The following is a 17,605-nucleotide window of genomic DNA, read 5'->3' as shown; positions in this document are numbered from 1 at the left end:
AAYTTTTACTTTTATGTTAATTRTATTACAGTAATTAATGTTGAAAATTATTTTTAAACACATCATTTATTAATATAATTTATTATTAACAAATTATATTTGTTACCGGTAATACAAAAAACTATGYAATTTAATAGTTATAATAGATATATAAGTAATTATCCATAGATAGTCAAATATCCTACAAAATTTACAACAAATTAACACAGAAATCTTATTAATAAATACTAAACTGGAACCTATTCACAAAAATATGTGTAACCAAATTGTGCTTAAAGTTTTAATATAAATAAGTTATAAAAATTAATTAACTTATACACTAATATAAATTGTGTCAAAAATTATGAAAAACAAAACATTTGTTAAATTATCGATTAAATCTTATAAATAGTTATCAATAAATAGATTAAGTAATGGAAATGTGTGTTCATAATACACAAAAGAGACAAAATTTTGTATCAAATTGTGGTTTAAATACTAATACAATCTGAGTCCRAAAATGAGTTATTTATTGAATAGATTCACTGTCTTATATTTGGCRGTTCGGCTAATAATCAGACCCTCGAGTTCGGGCTCCACCTGTAGCCAAGTGTAATCGTTGGTCGGGACGGCCTCTTCCAGAGGTACCCGAAATATGACTAATATAGTCAAACACAGGCCATCGTGTTGTCGTTCGGGAATTCCATTGTGTTCGACAGTCAATACGCCCACCGGTTTGTGCTCCGGTTGATTGTCTTTGAATATATTCTACAAAATAAATTAATCAGTTATTAAAAACTCTTTTAGATACCATCATCAGTGGTGACATACCTGCATAAATCGTTTGAGAGCCGCGTGAACACTACGTTGTGGACTTATTTCGCACACCGGTATATGTGGTGATGTCTTCTCRGAGACCAATATATGAAGTCGATTACTAACAATACAAATATAAATATAAATTTTATGATAAGAGAAAAAACAATTGTTTAAAAAWTCWTTTATACTTTTCTTTCCTTCTGATGGCACAAACAACTCTCATAAGCATCTGATTATGCGATCGGATGCAAACTAATTGTGATCTGTGCCACACATCCCGATTCTGCTTATATTGTTTGCCGATTTCAATCAAACGCAAACAATCATTAGACCGAAGGCTCAGTGATCCGATATCGGATACCCACTGAGCCTGAAGTGACTCTTTGTCCGCTTGGGCTACACTCTTGAGCTGACCGCCGACAACACGACCGGTAAATGTAAACCTAAACCAAATTCCTGAAGTACACTCAACCATCAACAGTGTTGTCGGTTCAAAATCAAGTCCAGTCTCTTCGGCCACCTCTCGTTTGACTGCTTCGGCAATCTGTTCATTCGGTTCAACTCTACCGGCGGGCAAATACCACTGACCGGCACATTTGCTTTTGGCCTCTTGCATCATAAGTACTTCATTGTGTTCGTTGACCACTACAGCAGCCGCTATATAAGTTACCGTTTCGCCGATGACTGGCGTCACTTCACCAGTCATTGATGTCTCCACTCCTTTGGCCGCTAATTCACATMAAAAAATTACAATTAGTTTCATTGTTAATATCAATAAAAACCAAAAGGTTGTCTTCAAAATCCATGTCTTGTAATTRAAAGACAAAACAATACCTAATTCTTTGAGTTGATGTGTCAACGAATAGTCGCAAATAATTTCATTGTCTGTTTCGTCGTCGTCGACGGTCTGACTCTTCAACAGTCGTTTTATTTGTGTCTCAATTGAGTCCATGTCTTCACATATATCGGAATGTCTTCACAAACTCTAAATGGATCCGATGGGATGTGATGTGATGTCACTTACTGTTGGATAATAAGCAGACAATCAATGAGTTATTGAATAATTCAGTGATGAATGTGCTTAAGCTGTCATCAAATGTGGCGATAATTGCAATATTTGTATTGTTTTTTTTCTYTAATAATAATGACTTTAAAACATTGAAGACATTGAAGTCTAAGTTAATGAAAATGAGAGTCAAATATTTGATACCATTTGATATGTATTACACAGTAGTCTATAGACTATAGACTGTATATAATACTAATGTTTGGACCGGTTTTCCCATACATTCAATGCCATACATCCAGTGATCGATTGTCTCATATACTGTATATTGCATTACATTCACTCATTTATATACATTCAGTAATACATTGCATAACATATATAGGAGTTAACTGTGGGCTTACACTGTGTAAGTGATAAGCCTTTCCCTTAATAGTCATTCAATAGTCAACTCTACAGTAAAAGTTGACAATACATGTGCTGTACATTACATTACATACACAAACTCTAACCCATTAGTCAAATGGGTCGGACATATCATAATTAGTACTAATAAATACATATAATGAATAACACACACACGTGTGTCAGTTTTGTTTGATCCATAAGCCGGTGTCCACTGAATACATGARCCMAACACAYAACACATCCAATTGTTATCACATTTTTTTCATGACTGAAATCCAGTAGCGATTGCGTCACTCATATGTCTTAACATTACGTAAACTGTATTTATATTACAAGTGTTTGTAATGTAAACATATAATGCGTTTTTATTTATTATTATTATTAACCATTTATTTATAACATTTCCTATTAATACAGTGTATATATACAGTACATATAATGTACAAATAATATTGTGTGTATAATACTAAGCTTATGTATGATTTTTTATTTGTATGTATGATAAGAGCATAATTATTATTAAAAAAGTGACCATGAACCAATTTGATAATACATAGAAAACAAACACATCATATGACTTGAWATATATATATAACTTATAAATAATTTCCACTTTATTATTGCAATAATTATTACTGTATTTCCATAACATTTTCCATTTAATTAATAAACATTAAAAACATCCAAAAATCTATATATAAAACTATTTTAGTGTTTTTGTCTCTCGAAAAAAGTTTTGTTGCAAATCATTTAATCACATGATTTTTTTTGGGGGGTAATAATAGCTATTATTCAATACAATAATTGTGTAATTTATTATTATTATTATTATTTTATCGGACAATGATATCAATCACCTGTTACTATGAGATTAAAAGCACATAATTTGATTAAATGATTTGTTTGAAAAAAAATGATAAAAACCTATCGATGATATCATTATTAATATTATTTAACTATCGGGTAATTGTAACATAACATAACTTAACCGATAATATGTTTAATTATTCAAATTACTATATTTTTCTATACATTTGGATATATTGYTTAAGACACGGCGTAAATGCCATCAACAGTGAACAGTCGTTGACTGTTGATCTCAACAATTATCTTAAATGGTTATCACAATTGAATCTAAAACCGAACCAAACTTTTGACGAAGATTTGCGTCAAAAGTTTGCGGACAACAGTTTAGCTGAAAGTGAGCGCCAATTGAGACACTTTTTAAGAGCTGATCCATCGGCAGAGGAGGCGCCCACTCGTCAGTGCCAATATGTTGTGTTTTATTTTAGTCTACTTTTATCCCAATTTGTTGAGTGTCTACTGATTAATGAAAACCCAAACACCATATGCTTGGGTTGTGAACAACAGTTTACCGATCTGTACAACGGCTACAAAGACTTGACCAATACGTCGATCAGTAACTGTTCCCAAACAGTCATCGGTAGTGACAAATTAAATCTGATTGACAATATGTATCACAACGCGATGGCAAAGTGGAAGGATGGCAATTGTGATAGTAATTGATCCTAAAATTTATTATTTTTAATTATGTGAAAAACTATATATAAAAAAATATATTTTTWAAATTTATTAAACTTATTCAATATATAAATTAAAAGGTTGTTTTGCGGGAAAAAACTCGTCCAACCATTTTGTGGTCAATAACGACACACTGTATTACTTGTGTTTAACGACAGACTACATGTCTTGTGTTAATTCAACGCATAATAATTCGTGCAATGATTGCAAACAATCGTTTATTTTGGTCAACGATTACTACGAAAAATTGTCTGATAACTACTCAAACCATATCTGCAACGATATCATCGATACGGTAAACAACAATAAGTTTATGAGAGACCTGTTTATCACTTTAGATGTTATCATCTTTTTTCAGATGAAAGATGTTCGCAAACAATGGAGTGATATTCTTAATTGTCCATCAAATGTACGATTCAATAGTAATCTATTGGTCATTGTTTTAGCAGTATTTGCATTACCAATGGTTCTCTATGTAACGGGAAGACTGTTTTGTGGCGGAACCAAAAAGACAATTATGTTACGTAAGTGATAATTAAATTTATGATAAAATAAATTTTTAATTTAACAAAAAATATATAATACTTTAAAATAAATCGATTGACAATTAATTTTTATTACAATATTGTTTTTTTATAAACAATAGCTAAGAGATTATCGACATATCATCTGAGAAGTACATCAGAAAGTGAACGTCTGGTCCAAAATCAATAGTTACTCTTAAATGTATAACTGATTTTCTGTGATTTGTTATTACCGTAATTATCATTAAATTTTGAAAATATATTATATTACTGTAATATTTAATTTTTAAGTRAAAATAATAAGATATTTAAAACAAATTTATGCCAATTCTTTGCCAGTCGTTAGCAAAGACAATGCTTTTTGCAGATTTGTTATGGCTGTCGGTATGTCCTCATATTGAAGAGCACTTCCTGCAAATTTACAATACTTTTGTGCTTTAACCAAGTCTTCCGATTGCAAATTCATGCCATTAATTGCCGTAAGTGTTGACTCTGACACCTCACTTGACGGTTCTGTTGGAAAAGTGTGTTGGAACCGTTGTGTAGGAACAGGTGCTTGTGGTTGACTAATCTCTGGATATTCCGRTTCATTTGATGGCATATAATTGGTATTATGATTATTACTGGCGGAGGGAATATTTGGTAAATCGAAATCAAATTCTTCGGCATCAGTGCCGGCCACAGGTCCCGGAACTGGTACTTCACCATTCTTCAGGCATCGACTGATATAAATTGCTTTCCATTTCGCATATTTCAGYCTCTTCTGGATATCGTCCGGTATTTCACCGAAAACAGACAATACTTCAAACAGTTGGGATGATATGAGAAACTGACGCGAAGTATTTCTGCAAAGATATTTTCAAAAGTTCTTGTAATTAACAACAACAACGACAACATCTATRGGTGACATACTTATTAGCGCGTCCTTCGCGATCGTCGTTATCCGCTTTGTTAAACAACTTGAGGGCATAGTTCTCGACGTGTGCCTGACCTACCATCTCATTAGTGATGGCCTCGTTCTCATGTCTAGCCTTTTTCTCCTAATAGGTAACAACACATTAAATTCAATTAAGACAAGTCTCCAGTTCAAGTGATATGGTATCCCAATGATGACCAATACATGCCTTTTCGAGCCAATTCATAATATTCGTAAGGAAAGCGATCGCTTCTTTAGATTTGCTATCGATTTTAAGGCCCTGTTGTACACAATAAAAGCGGATCCAATAACCCACTGTTGGATCCAATTTCTCTAAATCCAATGCAATCCTCATAAATGTATTCAACACTTTAAGACTCGCCGGTACTTCAGGAAAGGTACTCATGGTTTGTACCGTTTATTTGATTAACAAATCAATGAATTTTTTTGTTTTGAAAACTATTTCAATTAAATCACTAAAGAAAAAATAATAAGAAAAAAAACATTACAAATGTGTTTTATAAACAATTTTATATATATATGACTATTTAAAATGATTAGATTTGAATACATTATATGTTATCAATTAATATYCTAATTATCTAAAAAATAATTATTTAGTTTAGATTTTTATTACATAATATTAACAAAATGTTTGATTATTATCTCAATAATTAAAATATTGGCGACAACTCAATATATATATATATTATTAATATAATATTATAATTATTTAATTCTATCTATTATTTTGGCTAAAAAATGAAAATTATTTGCATTCTTCGGGCTGTGAGTCCAACCACCAGCTCTCGGGAAACAAATATTTTTGTATTTCGATGCCTTCCTTTGGAACCGGTAGCTTAAGCGACATAAACTGTTCGGTTGGCAAAGGCTTAGCAATCAAACGGGTCGGAAAACAGTGTATGAGATCGCAGTTGTCCGGCGGTACTAATCGATTCTTCCAACCGACCCGTCGATAGTTGCCATTCAACTGTTCAAACAAATAGAGTCTGACTATTGTGGCCATTGTGTTGTCATTGGTAGCCACTCGGTATACGCCGTCGGATGACTGATAGGTCAATATTAGACCGTTTCGTTTGAAGGCTCGTATGAGAAACGCTTCWTCAAAGCGGACAACTTCTTCGTTGAGCAAACAGATATCAACGCTTTGGTGCCATTTCAACGGTCCTTTGGGTCCGAGTGCCCCCAAAGCGAATCGTAACATAAAAAGTAAGTCATGTCTAATGTGTTTAAGATATTCTTGACCACCGTTTGCAATGTGTCATCCATTTTGATCCGCTGTTCGGGAGTTATCTCGCAAATGGTCGGCTCATTGGTCTGCGATGTTCCGCTGGACAACAATGCGACCAAMGAATGTATGATTGCGTACAACACTAACACAATTACTGCTGTCATCAAAACAAACCGCACTTTTCGTCGTATTCTTACCGATGCCATCATCACTGGCCACTCAAACAATGGTTACATAATATCATAGAAGAAGAACTACTGGTCGCCACAGTCGGGAAAAGGCAGCGATAATAATAATAACGGCTATAAACTATAGTTTAGACAAATGGCAACATCGCCGACGGGGGCACCCAATGGGTCTCACCTTTTGGTTTTGCGGGTCTTTTACAACTAATCGCGGGTCCGAACCGTGTGGTCAGTGAATGGGCTATTAATATGACGTATGAATCGATACAATCAATGAGTCATTCATTCAAATCAATTAAAACTGTTGTTTACATCAAAACTATTACTTTAATAATAAAAACAAAACGTTTTGTACGCAAACCTCTCCCCTCTATAAGTATTACAGTAATAATTAACACTAAATTATATTACTGTTACATAAATTATGTCAACATTTTTAGTTACACTTAATATTTTAAATATTTACTGTATTTAGTACTTTATAATACATAGAAATATTTTGATWAMAATTATCATTACATTCCCTTTTAACACATATTTTATGGATACAAACATTSAAAGTGACTCATTGACTAAAATATGCAAAACACATATAACGTTATTTAGGGGAAACTTAATGGTAGTAACCGATCATTAAATTGATTAAAATTTTATACTTAAAAATGYATTGATTTCTACTGGGGTTTACTAATGTGTGTAAAGTAACATATTTTGTGTATACTATATTATATTGTCAATCGTGTGCTTTTTGATTGCTATGTATTAATGTATTAATAAAACCATTGAATAATTTCAAYCAATTTTCACAAATCAATTGACTCTCAAATTAGTAGTTATTTAAGAGATTTACAAAACAATTACTGTTTTTTATATTTTATTTAAATTATCGATCAATTTGTTTGAACATTACTTTATCGGCGATCAAGTGGTCAATTAATCGGTGATTGTATGGGTAAGTGATTTGACTTTTAAAAAGACATTGTTTGACCGCAACACGTGATTTGTATGTAATCGGCGGTCATTTTTTGACCGACAATAAACTGATACAATGTTTGCATTTTAATATTGCAGTGAATCCGGTCAATGACGGTATGACTTCAGCGACCAATCAACTCAAGGAATTACTTCAATTGTCATCATTTGCAGCAATGACTACGAATGCCGGCTCGGGTACTGTCGGTGCGATCGGAGGTGCCGTTTGTCCGCAAGTGAACAGTTTGCTTAACTCCTTTGTCAATGACTTGAATGCCGATAAAGTAAATAATGGCAATCAGTTAGTGACCTCACACGCTGTCAGACATCCACTGCCCAATAACTGCACAATCAAAGTGAACACTTCATCCATCAAGAATTTGTTTGATGTGTTAGCCCTTAAAGTGGCCGAAGAAGGACACGAGTCGACAAACTCTGACTTTACTAAAATTGAACGTTTAGTTGATTTTAATTGGGATTACAGTGCAAATGTCAATTGGATTGCTGTAAGCAATCGTAAACCGTTTATCGCTTATGTGATACACAAAGTGAACAGACAAACGAATATGAAGACAAAACAGTCGAATGTGGCCATCAATGACTCGGCCAACACTCAAATGATTCGCATAATGAACTACGAGTCGCGACAGAGGCTACTCGTAAAAGGCGTTTTCCATCATCCCATCGCTGATCTCTCATTTGCCATCAATTCGGTCTCATCTAACAGTCTGGACGTCAGTAAGTTGGCGGTGGCCGACAAAGGCGGCAATCTTTATATCTATAGTATCAAAGAAGATAACAGTGAACTAACAGCCAATCAAGTGCTTGAAATTGTTAACGACGGCAACACTCATGACTTTGTACGACTGTCGTGGTGTCCATACATTCCTAGCGAAGATGAAGACGTGGAAGTCGAGGGCGATCCTGGACTCACTTTGGCGCTTACGTGTGACGATCGACTCGAGTTGTTTGCCATTGATTTACTGCAGACGCTATATAAGGAGACAATTGTTGTCGAAATGTCAAAACTGCGGGCCTCTAACACTGGTTATCAGCTCATAGAGCGCGCACACGAAGGTCCCATAACATCTACATCTATTGCACAAGAAGTGACTGCTATTTGTACGACAGGTTTAGACAATAAAATTCGTTTTTATTCGGTAACACTAAACCAGAAGTCGAGTTCCGCACAGAAAGGATTTCTAAAGGAATGGAATATTTGTAAAGAATATAAATATTACGAAAGAGATGACCAAATGAGTGCCTTTTTCTTTTTGGATGACTTTGATTATCTTCTCTGTCAACAGGACCCTATATTTTGGGGATACGGTCTTATAGGTACTCGTTGTGGTCACATAGCTATCATCAATCTTAAGGACTGGCATCTAATGCAGACACTTAAACTGACGGCTGAATATGATATCGAGTCAACTGTTTTTGAAGAGTTTACATATAGAATGGATTTAACAGCTCATTATGTGCTGGCTATCAGAGGTCACGACGCCTTCCTATTGCACATCCATTTTCCGTACGACAAGGAAGAGAATTACGAAGATTACGATATCATAAATAATACTAATAGAGAACCATTTGATAATTCGTTTCCATACATCTCCAAAGTAACCCGATTTCAGATATATAACACACCGTTGCGTTCGTTTGCTGTGAAGAAGTCAATTCTTGGCAATCTATTAATATTTTGGATAAATAATAAATCATTAGAAATGTGTTGTATTGACCCGACACTGATTGTTGCCGAAGAAACGTGTCCAGTGATAATGCAAGTCGAGGCTTCGGCTCTAAATAACTCTTCAACTGTTTTCAATAAGAATTTAGATCTAATCGGTGATGTGCCGATGCTTAATGGTTACAATGCTTTCGACGCTTTACCTGCCGAACCAATTGCTGACCAAATCGGTAGTAATGTACTCGAAACACAGATAATGGTAGTTACTTCATCAATAGCAATACCTGTCACACCAAATGTCATTACAGACACAATACCGTCTCTCAATTTGTTGCCAATACCGCCGCAGCCAACCTTTTCCACTCAATCTTTCCCGACGGCACTAATGGCGAGACCAGAGTCGCCCACAAGTAAAGAAGTGGAACATATTCTTAATCCAACGCTGACAATGAATAATGCATTGAATGCTACCATTAGTAATACCGATGCACTGAAATCATTGCTTCACATGAATGCTAATTTAGATCCATTTCATGTAAATCAAAATAACGATCAAATGATGGCCAGGTATCAACCAACACTTGATCCATATACTATACAACCTGTCATACCTAAAGATTTTCTCAACGGTTTGGCCCGAGAGGAACAGTTARAGAAAGTAAAAGCTGATGTCTTCAAAGAGATTCAAGACTCGGAGAACCGTATCGTACAAGTGATTGAACGATTAGACTATAAGATGAGCGCTAAACTGAATGCTAGTAACGATCAGATTCTTAATAACTCGAAAGTACAGACCAGTAAAATAGAGACCGATATTCGAGAAATGAAGAAAGAGTTGAAGACTGCCTGTAAAATACGTAACGAAGAGTTTAACAAAATTGTCGAAAAACTGGTCAATAAAGTTATGCATGAAATGAATGTCATCGTCCARAAAGGCTTTCACGAGCTTATGGATCACGTAAACAAAGAACTCAAGAATACTACCAAAGAGTTTGACAAAAATATACAGACAATGCAAACAAAGGTCATCCAATCGATGGAGAAAGTGTCAGCTAATCAGTTCCGTTCGTTGGCAGCACCTGTCGGTGCAACACCAGTGATGATGACCGGCACTCCTACTTTATCAAACACTCCCGCATTACCTTCAAATCAAACACCTCTCGTTCCTATGACACCAGCTTCAGGTATGCGAACAACGCCGCAACAGTTGTTCAATTCGGCCACACATTCAGTGCCATCGACACCATTGCCATATTCAACACCGAAGAACACAGTAAACACATCGATTAATCGGCAAACACCTGCCGCCGACCCGGTGTATGAGCAACAAAAGGCTGCTCAGAAAAAACGGTTATACAACGAGATAATCCTCAAGATTGGTGCCGGTAATTATGAGGAGGCGCTCACAAAAGCGTTAAATCTAGAAAATCCCGATCTAGTGGTCAATATATGCGAAAGTTTTCGCGATAGACCATCAGTACTGATCAATACCATCAAAAAGGATCAGACGGTTCTCGTATCACTGTTACAACAACTTATTATAAAAAACGGTCCGATTTATAAAGACAATATGAACTGGAAGATTGGATTTATTGAACAAATACTACCAAATCTAGATCTGGARGAGACATTTGTTATGAAATATATGTCAAGTTTGATCCCTAAAATCACTCAAATGCTTGATTTAGTGATGTCATCGGCAAGCGGTCCGGTCGTAGATAAGGCGCGAATACTTTCCTTTACTTTCAATAATTTGCTGCTTTGAAAACACTGTTTTATTTATAAATGAATGAAAAATTTCTGATTGTTTCTAATAATTAATACAATATTTTCCCCCAATWTGTCTATTAGTTTTGAATACACTTATTATGTTATGATTTGTTAATTAAAATTTCACACATATTTAACAGTTGATATTAATACATGATTTTTGTGTATGTAATACATGATGATAATTTGATATATAATKTAATAATTGCTATGAAAATATTATTATTATTTTTTTTGTCTAAAATGTTTTCTATATATTAAAATCTATCATTTATTTATCATGTGTTTATAATTTTGAAGAGCAGTATTTTTATTGACAAAAAGTAATATTACTGTATATTTTGACAATTGATTCAATGATAAGATAACAATAAATACAACACACTATAGTTATTCAATTCTATACAATGTATTCATTTATTATTTTTTTTTGTATTATAATAATGTTATTATAACATAAATATATATATATTACTCTCATTTTTTGGACTTGTTATCAATAAATTTATATATTTTCAATTGTTTTTTTAAAAATCATTTTTTCATTGTCAAAACTTTTGTTATGTAAAAATATACAGTATATATATACACACACAGTATAAATACAATTTATATATATATATATATAATTAAGTATTTATAAATGTCAAATCAACGCATGTATAAATTTAGAAATAATAATAATAATACTTGTTATAATAAATTATAATTGTAAATTAAAATAAATTTTTGTTTATTATTAGCATTTATTTTGTTTGTTTGTAATAAAATTATATGACAAGTGATTTTGTTTTTGATATACAGTTATAACAACTGAGAGGGAGATAACACTTATATGTATTGTATATAAATATTTTTTGGAAAAACTTGTTAATCATAATTCAAACATTGATTTTTATTAAAACTATCGTTTTGTTTTGGTATTTATCATTTTGATGTTGATTTGGCATTAATTCAATTCAACAAATATGTAAAATCACAAACAAATAGATAGGCCATCATATGATTGATTATTATTGAGAGAGAGAGGAAATACCATTTGATGTCAAAAAAGGCTTCTCATAAATAGCTACAGCTATATAGTATATACCGGTAGATAATTGCATATATAATCAAAAGACCGTACAGTAAATGGTATGAAAGAAACAAAAATAAGAAAAAAATTTCTTTAAAAAAAATTCAATAAAAAACTCGTTTCTAATCGTAAATATAATAAAAAATTTTGTCGACAAAATTGTTATACATTTGAGAAGTGCATTGACTTATACATTGACTATAACAACAACATCATCATCACATCAGTCGACTCTCCCATTGATACTAACTATGCTATCACTAGACAAACACACATATTATTGTAATGAAATGTTATGTAATGCAATGTTTTATTTAATTTATATATTATAAACACTTGTTTGCATAACAATACAAATAGCATATATACTATAGTATACTGTATATACCTTTCTCAGTAAAACTATTGATTTGTGCAATTAATTGCTATTTTTAAAAATAATCAACTTTTTTGGAAAAAAATAAATGATAAAAATCAATACAAACTATCCAACGATTACTAAGCAATTGCTTACTTCAGCCAAAGCTCCTACAGTATTATGAGATACCCGTGCGCTGGATATATGTATGTATTGAATGACTGGGGAAAAGGCATGACTTATGCTATTATGTATAGAAAAACTATGATTTACTGACAAACTGTTGTCTGTTATATACACTATGTATATGTGTTAAGCATTGAGGGATAAACACTGTATTAATATTAACAGTGTTTGACTTTTTTTTAAACATACAGTACATTATAAAAGCCATAATAATAATAAACTCATCGCTAATATTGTAATTACAATACATTTTTTGTAAATTACATAATGTTTTCCTACAATTATATAGCATTGTATTCATTCAATGCTAATAATGTATTCAATAATAATAATTAACATCAATATTATGATTATTGACAACAAAAATATCGCCAAATGATTGTAATATTTTTGTTTTGCAGTTAACTCACTATATATACACTGTATATCATAAATGACTATTAGTTTGCATTTACTTATAATCAAAACAACATTTGCTGTGATTATTATTAAATAATATTTACACAAATATTATTACAATTTTATTATGATATTAATTAATATTATTATTAACTAATAATTATTGATTTTTGTTTGTTATTATAGTTTAAAAAACAAATTTTTAATACAAATATTTATTTAAATTTATTTGTTTGTTGTTTACATACAAATTACAATCAAAACAAAACAAATTAACAAAAATTAAATTATTTATTAATATTATTATTATTGAAGCCATTGTTGTTAATACCGCTAAACGGGAAGTGATAATCAATTTTTTTTGATGATCTGATCCATTGATTTTACTGGTTTTGTTGGACCATCGCATTTGTGGTTTCATCGCCGCAATGGACATCAACACTACTGTCCTTCACATGACGGACACCGAACGCCAAATGTTTGGCCATTTGTTTGGCTGTTACGACGCCGACAATACTGGACTGTTGGCCAAATCGGTGGCCAAACATTTGCTACAGGCGTCGCATTTGGACGATAGTGTATTGGATCAGGTATGCGMAGATCATCACTATCTTAGTGTATATGATATTAAATGTGTTGTCCAATGATTTGTCTACCGAAACAGATTCTCGAGTTGAGTACCACATCTGGATCGACATCTCTAACTCGTAACCAGTTTTATTCAATGCTCAAACTGGTCGGCGCCGCACAATCGGGTCTTCCAATAAATGGCGACACATTGATAACTAACACAATGACCATACCGTTGCCTCAACTATCACCGATCAATTGGACTGATCTTAACAAACTGAAACACACGACAACTGCTTCTTTCAATATTAGGTACGAAACACTTGTATTAGTTTATACCACACAAACAGACAGACAGATAGACACACGTATCTGAAACCAATCACCCAATTACTAGCTATTTATGAACTGTCTATTGGAGATAAATGATCGCAATTAGTCTACTTTGAAGATAGTTATCGATAACCAGAAAAAAAGTTTTTTAGTTACAAATATAAGTAGTCTATTATTATTATTATTATTATCATAATTGTTATTATTATATCATATTTTAAGTAATGATACTGTATTTGGTTTTATCTTTTATAACAACCCATTGATAGTGACAGTTGTGTTATGAATCATATCAAATCACTTGACAAAAAAATATGTATTTTAACTCTTATTTTTTTGTTTGTTTGTTGATATAAATTATAAAATATATGTATTTAAAGATAACATACAATTGTATCAGAAAAACACAATAATTGTATTTCTAAGCGATAAATTAATTTTAGTTTTGTTGGCAAAAAAATATTTTCTAACTTTTTATTTGAACTCATTTTCGTTGAATATACTGTATACAGTATTTGTTACTTTTATAAAGTAATTGTTTTAATAATTTGTTTATTTTATTTTAGTTAAAATTTTTAAAACCAAATTTTATATAATGGTATTTGAATACACTTTATTTAGCAGTGATGCCAAATTTATAAGTGAACCGCCGATAACAATACTGAACCAAATGAGCGGATCATTGCCTCCTCCGCCCACTAAATCCACTGTTCGTCCGAATCGACGAAACAATCATCACTGCTCTACGATTGTCGATGACTTACGAGTGGCCAACGATAATGCGGTCAATAATTATCATTCCGTGACAAACAATAGCCATTTAGATTACGATAAAAGTAATTATAAATTATTTTTTATTTTATTACAGATATATTTGAATAAATTTKAATTTTATATTATTGTTATTGTTTAGCTTTAGATGACTCAACAGTATCGCCAAACTCATCGGATAATGAAGATCTGAATGAATCGCCAATTGATTCACAATTAGATAAGTCTTACGATTATCGGGACAAAAGTTGGACAGAATTTAATGACGAAGATAAAGACAAGCTTAAGAATTGGAACGATTTGGATGAATCACAACACCTGTTAGACAATGAAGAGGAAGAAGAAGAAGACGATGTGGAAGACGTAATATCCGYTGARATMAAAACGGAAGAAGAATTGGATGATATTTTTAAAATAACTGATGAACAAAGAGTTTATTACACGAACCAGTTTAAGACATTACAGTTGAACCTAAACGGCGTAATAATGGGTCAAATGGCGAAAGACTTTTTTGAGAAGTCAGGTCTACCGATACTGGAGTTGTCACAGATATGGCAACTGTCAGATGTGGACAAAGACGGAGCGCTGACATTAAACGAGTTTTGTATTGCAATGCATTTAGTAGTTTTAAGACGAAATTTTGTTGAACTCCCCACACAATTGCCTACAACAATGTTGCCTTTAAATATGAATACCGTTACCACCATCGATGGCATCAGTCGTATTACAGGTATCAATAATACAAGCAATAATAATAACAACAATAATAATAATACAATTAATAAATGTATGACCGATGTTGAGCACATATATGATTCAACTACTCCTAAAACTACAGCAGATCTCATCGATAATAGTAATGCAGTAACAATGACCACTACCGTACCTACAAACACACTGTCGCCACAAAATAAAGAGTGGACAAAGTTTACAGATTCGCCGACCCATCACATGATTGCAGTGACCACAGTATCGCCACCCAGTACTTCATCGAGCGCTGGCATTCAGGCATTAGCCAACTTTGATTTTGTTCCGGCTTCCATTTCCAGAGATCCAAAAATTTTACATCCCGTTCCCCGTAGACTAACACCAGACGGCCTACCGATTAACAATAGTGTTGACGCTAACGTTCATACCGATTCCATTAGGTATTGTTGAACTTATATAACCAATTACCAGAATATAATAACATAACTTGTTTTTTWAAATTTCAGAACAACTGTGATTACCGGCAAAAAAGATCCGCCACCRCCACCACCTCCCCGTCCTCGACACTCAGGTCACGCTAGAAGTTCATCGTTGGACTTGAATAAAATTATAACAACCGGTACCATCAGTAGTGGTAATGATCTCAACTTTTCTCACCCAAACACACACTTAAAAATATCTAATTCAGAGTACGCACTGACAGCCGGTCCACCCAAAGGTCTACTTTTTTAAAAAAAAATCTTCATTTTATTAATCAAACAATTTTGTACAATGATTTTAATTTGTTTTGTTTTTTTTTAAATAGTGCTTTCACTACAAGGCCGAAGTGCCGGTGCATTTCACGCCTATAGGAAAACCAAAATCGAAACTAGTCTTACAAATAATGTTAATAATTATAATAATAGTAATAACAATAATAAAAATAGTTTGACGTTTGAAACGTTACGACAAAAATATAAATTACCAAATGAAGTGCCACTACCCGAGTATGTGTTTTTCAAATCAATTTTGTTTACTACAGATAATGGTTTCAATAGTTTTTGTAAATATTTGTTTTTTAATGTAGAAACCCGTTAGACACGAATGAATTGTGGAAAACGATTAGATCATTACAAGAGACCAACAAATTATTAGTCGATATGAACAACGAGTTGTTGGCTGAAGTGATCAGAGTTAGCGATGATAAACATTATCTGGAGTTATATTTAGCGCAACTAAACATTGGATGCAAATTATGAAAACAATTTTCTCATTATAATTGTGTCATCCAATCACTCCCTTAACCTAATAATCTCTTGATATTTGAATTTAGATTTTATTATTATTAGAAAGTAAAGTCTGACTTAAATTTTACAGTAATATTAAGACACTATGTTTTTTGATTTAATTATTATCATGCTAATTTTATATACATTTTAAAATTTTATAAATTACAAAAAACAAAACTGACTTAAAATTAGTGTAAAATTTAATGAGACTTTATAGGTATTATATGATAAATATATATATTTTTATTGTTATCTATTGTTTTCTATTATATATATATTCCTTTAATAATGTATTATTTTAAAAATTAATTATATCATACAAACCAACAAAATACAAACAAATAATGTGAATATTAATGAATAACCACTTGTTTGAAATTTTCAGTCAATTATTATTAATATAAATATTTATTTTATCAGAAAATGATTAATTTTACTGTAATTATTACTGTTAAAAAAACAAAACAAAAAGAGTAAATATATTTATATTTTTAGATTAAAAAATTGTATTATTCAGAKTATGGCCTCTCAAATGTGAAACCTATTTATTGATTTTTATTTAAAATGACAAATCAATAAATTTATTTACAAAACTAGTTTAATAAAGTTTGCTGTAATACCATAATTTTGTTTGATTTTTTAATAATTATTTCATACTTTTATTTCATGAATATTATTAAAGTTATACAATAGTTATTAAAATAGGTAAAAATATTTTTTTTTATTAACGACTTCTCAGTATTTGAAATAAAATAAAAATATTTTATTTTCAAACTATGATTTTTAAACACCAATACATTGGACATACAGTAGAGTATCATTTTTAAGAAATTGAAAAACAAAATCAAACATATTTTATAAAAAGTGTTTTATAGTT

The 17,605-nt window shown here is 31.9% G+C and overlaps 5 protein-coding genes and 1 pseudogene across 9 annotated transcripts; 3 read left to right on the top strand and 3 right to left on the bottom strand.

Moving 5' to 3' along the window:
• Positions 1-109: 109 nt before the first annotated feature.
• On the bottom strand, positions 110-2,511 carry LOC128960941 (8-oxo-dGDP phosphatase NUDT18-like). The gene is made up of 5 exons (XM_054307113.1): positions 2,087-2,511; positions 1,633-1,972; positions 987-1,527; positions 811-916; positions 110-747 (listed from the first exon to the last, which is right to left on the bottom strand). The coding sequence occupies exons 2-5, from the start codon at positions 1,748-1,750 to the stop codon at positions 505-507; spliced, it is 1,008 nt and encodes a 335-aa protein (XP_054163088.1). The 5' UTR covers positions 1,751-1,972; positions 2,087-2,511; the 3' UTR covers positions 110-504.
• Positions 2,512-3,167: 656 nt separating this feature from the next.
• On the top strand, positions 3,168-4,505 carry LOC128961458 (osteopetrosis-associated transmembrane protein 1-like). Its single transcript, XM_054307698.1, has 4 exons — positions 3,168-3,731; positions 3,835-4,049; positions 4,113-4,278; positions 4,401-4,505. The coding sequence occupies exons 1-4, from the start codon at positions 3,209-3,211 to the stop codon at positions 4,466-4,468; spliced, it is 972 nt and encodes a 323-aa protein (XP_054163673.1). The 5' UTR covers positions 3,168-3,208; the 3' UTR covers positions 4,469-4,505.
• Positions 4,407-7,011, bottom strand: LOC128961459 (vacuolar protein sorting-associated protein VTA1 homolog). The gene is made up of 4 exons (XM_054307699.1): positions 6,810-7,011; positions 5,403-5,670; positions 5,191-5,318; positions 4,407-5,123 (listed from the first exon to the last, which is right to left on the bottom strand). Exons 2-4 carry the CDS (start codon positions 5,598-5,600, stop codon positions 4,598-4,600), a joined length of 852 nt encoding a protein of 283 aa, XP_054163674.1. The 5' UTR covers positions 5,601-5,670; positions 6,810-7,011; the 3' UTR covers positions 4,407-4,597.
• LOC128961460 (uncharacterized) lies at positions 5,908-6,816 on the bottom strand (annotated as a pseudogene).
• Positions 7,012-7,364: 353 nt separating the features above from the next.
• LOC128961960 (uncharacterized) lies at positions 7,365-11,172 on the top strand. Its single transcript, XM_054308304.1, has 2 exons — positions 7,365-7,583; positions 7,703-11,172. Exons 1-2 carry the CDS (start codon positions 7,580-7,582, stop codon positions 11,053-11,055), a joined length of 3,357 nt encoding a protein of 1,118 aa, XP_054164279.1. The 5' UTR covers positions 7,365-7,579; the 3' UTR covers positions 11,056-11,172.
• A 2,214-nt stretch (positions 11,173-13,386) lies between these two features.
• Positions 13,387-16,752, top strand: LOC128961854 (ralBP1-associated Eps domain-containing protein 1-like). 5 transcript variants are annotated; one of them, XM_054308155.1, is made up of 8 exons: positions 13,387-13,668; positions 13,743-13,960; positions 14,603-14,817; positions 14,895-15,482; positions 15,594-15,900; positions 15,967-16,178; positions 16,266-16,446; positions 16,527-16,752. In XM_054308155.1, exons 1-8 carry the CDS (start codon positions 13,507-13,509, stop codon positions 16,696-16,698), a joined length of 2,055 nt encoding a protein of 684 aa, XP_054164130.1. In that variant the 5' UTR covers positions 13,387-13,506; the 3' UTR covers positions 16,699-16,752. The 5 variants fall into 5 exon arrangements, with proteins under 5 accessions (XP_054164130.1, XP_054164129.1, XP_054164128.1 ...); XM_054308154.1 differs by having other exon boundaries at positions 15,591-15,900; XM_054308153.1 differs by having other exon boundaries at positions 14,895-15,900; positions 15,967-16,094; positions 16,149-16,178.
• The last annotated feature ends 853 nt before the right edge of the window (positions 16,753-17,605 follow it).

Source organism: Oppia nitens, unplaced genomic scaffold (genome assembly GCF_028296485.1).
Source record: "Oppia nitens isolate AA-2021 unplaced genomic scaffold, nextdenovo-longstitch-racon4-pilon3 scaffold5_pilon_pilon_pilon, whole genome shotgun sequence".
NCBI lineage: Eukaryota > Metazoa > Arthropoda > Arachnida > Sarcoptiformes > Oppiidae > Oppia > Oppia nitens.
This window is presented reverse-complemented; position numbering and strand designations above follow the sequence as displayed.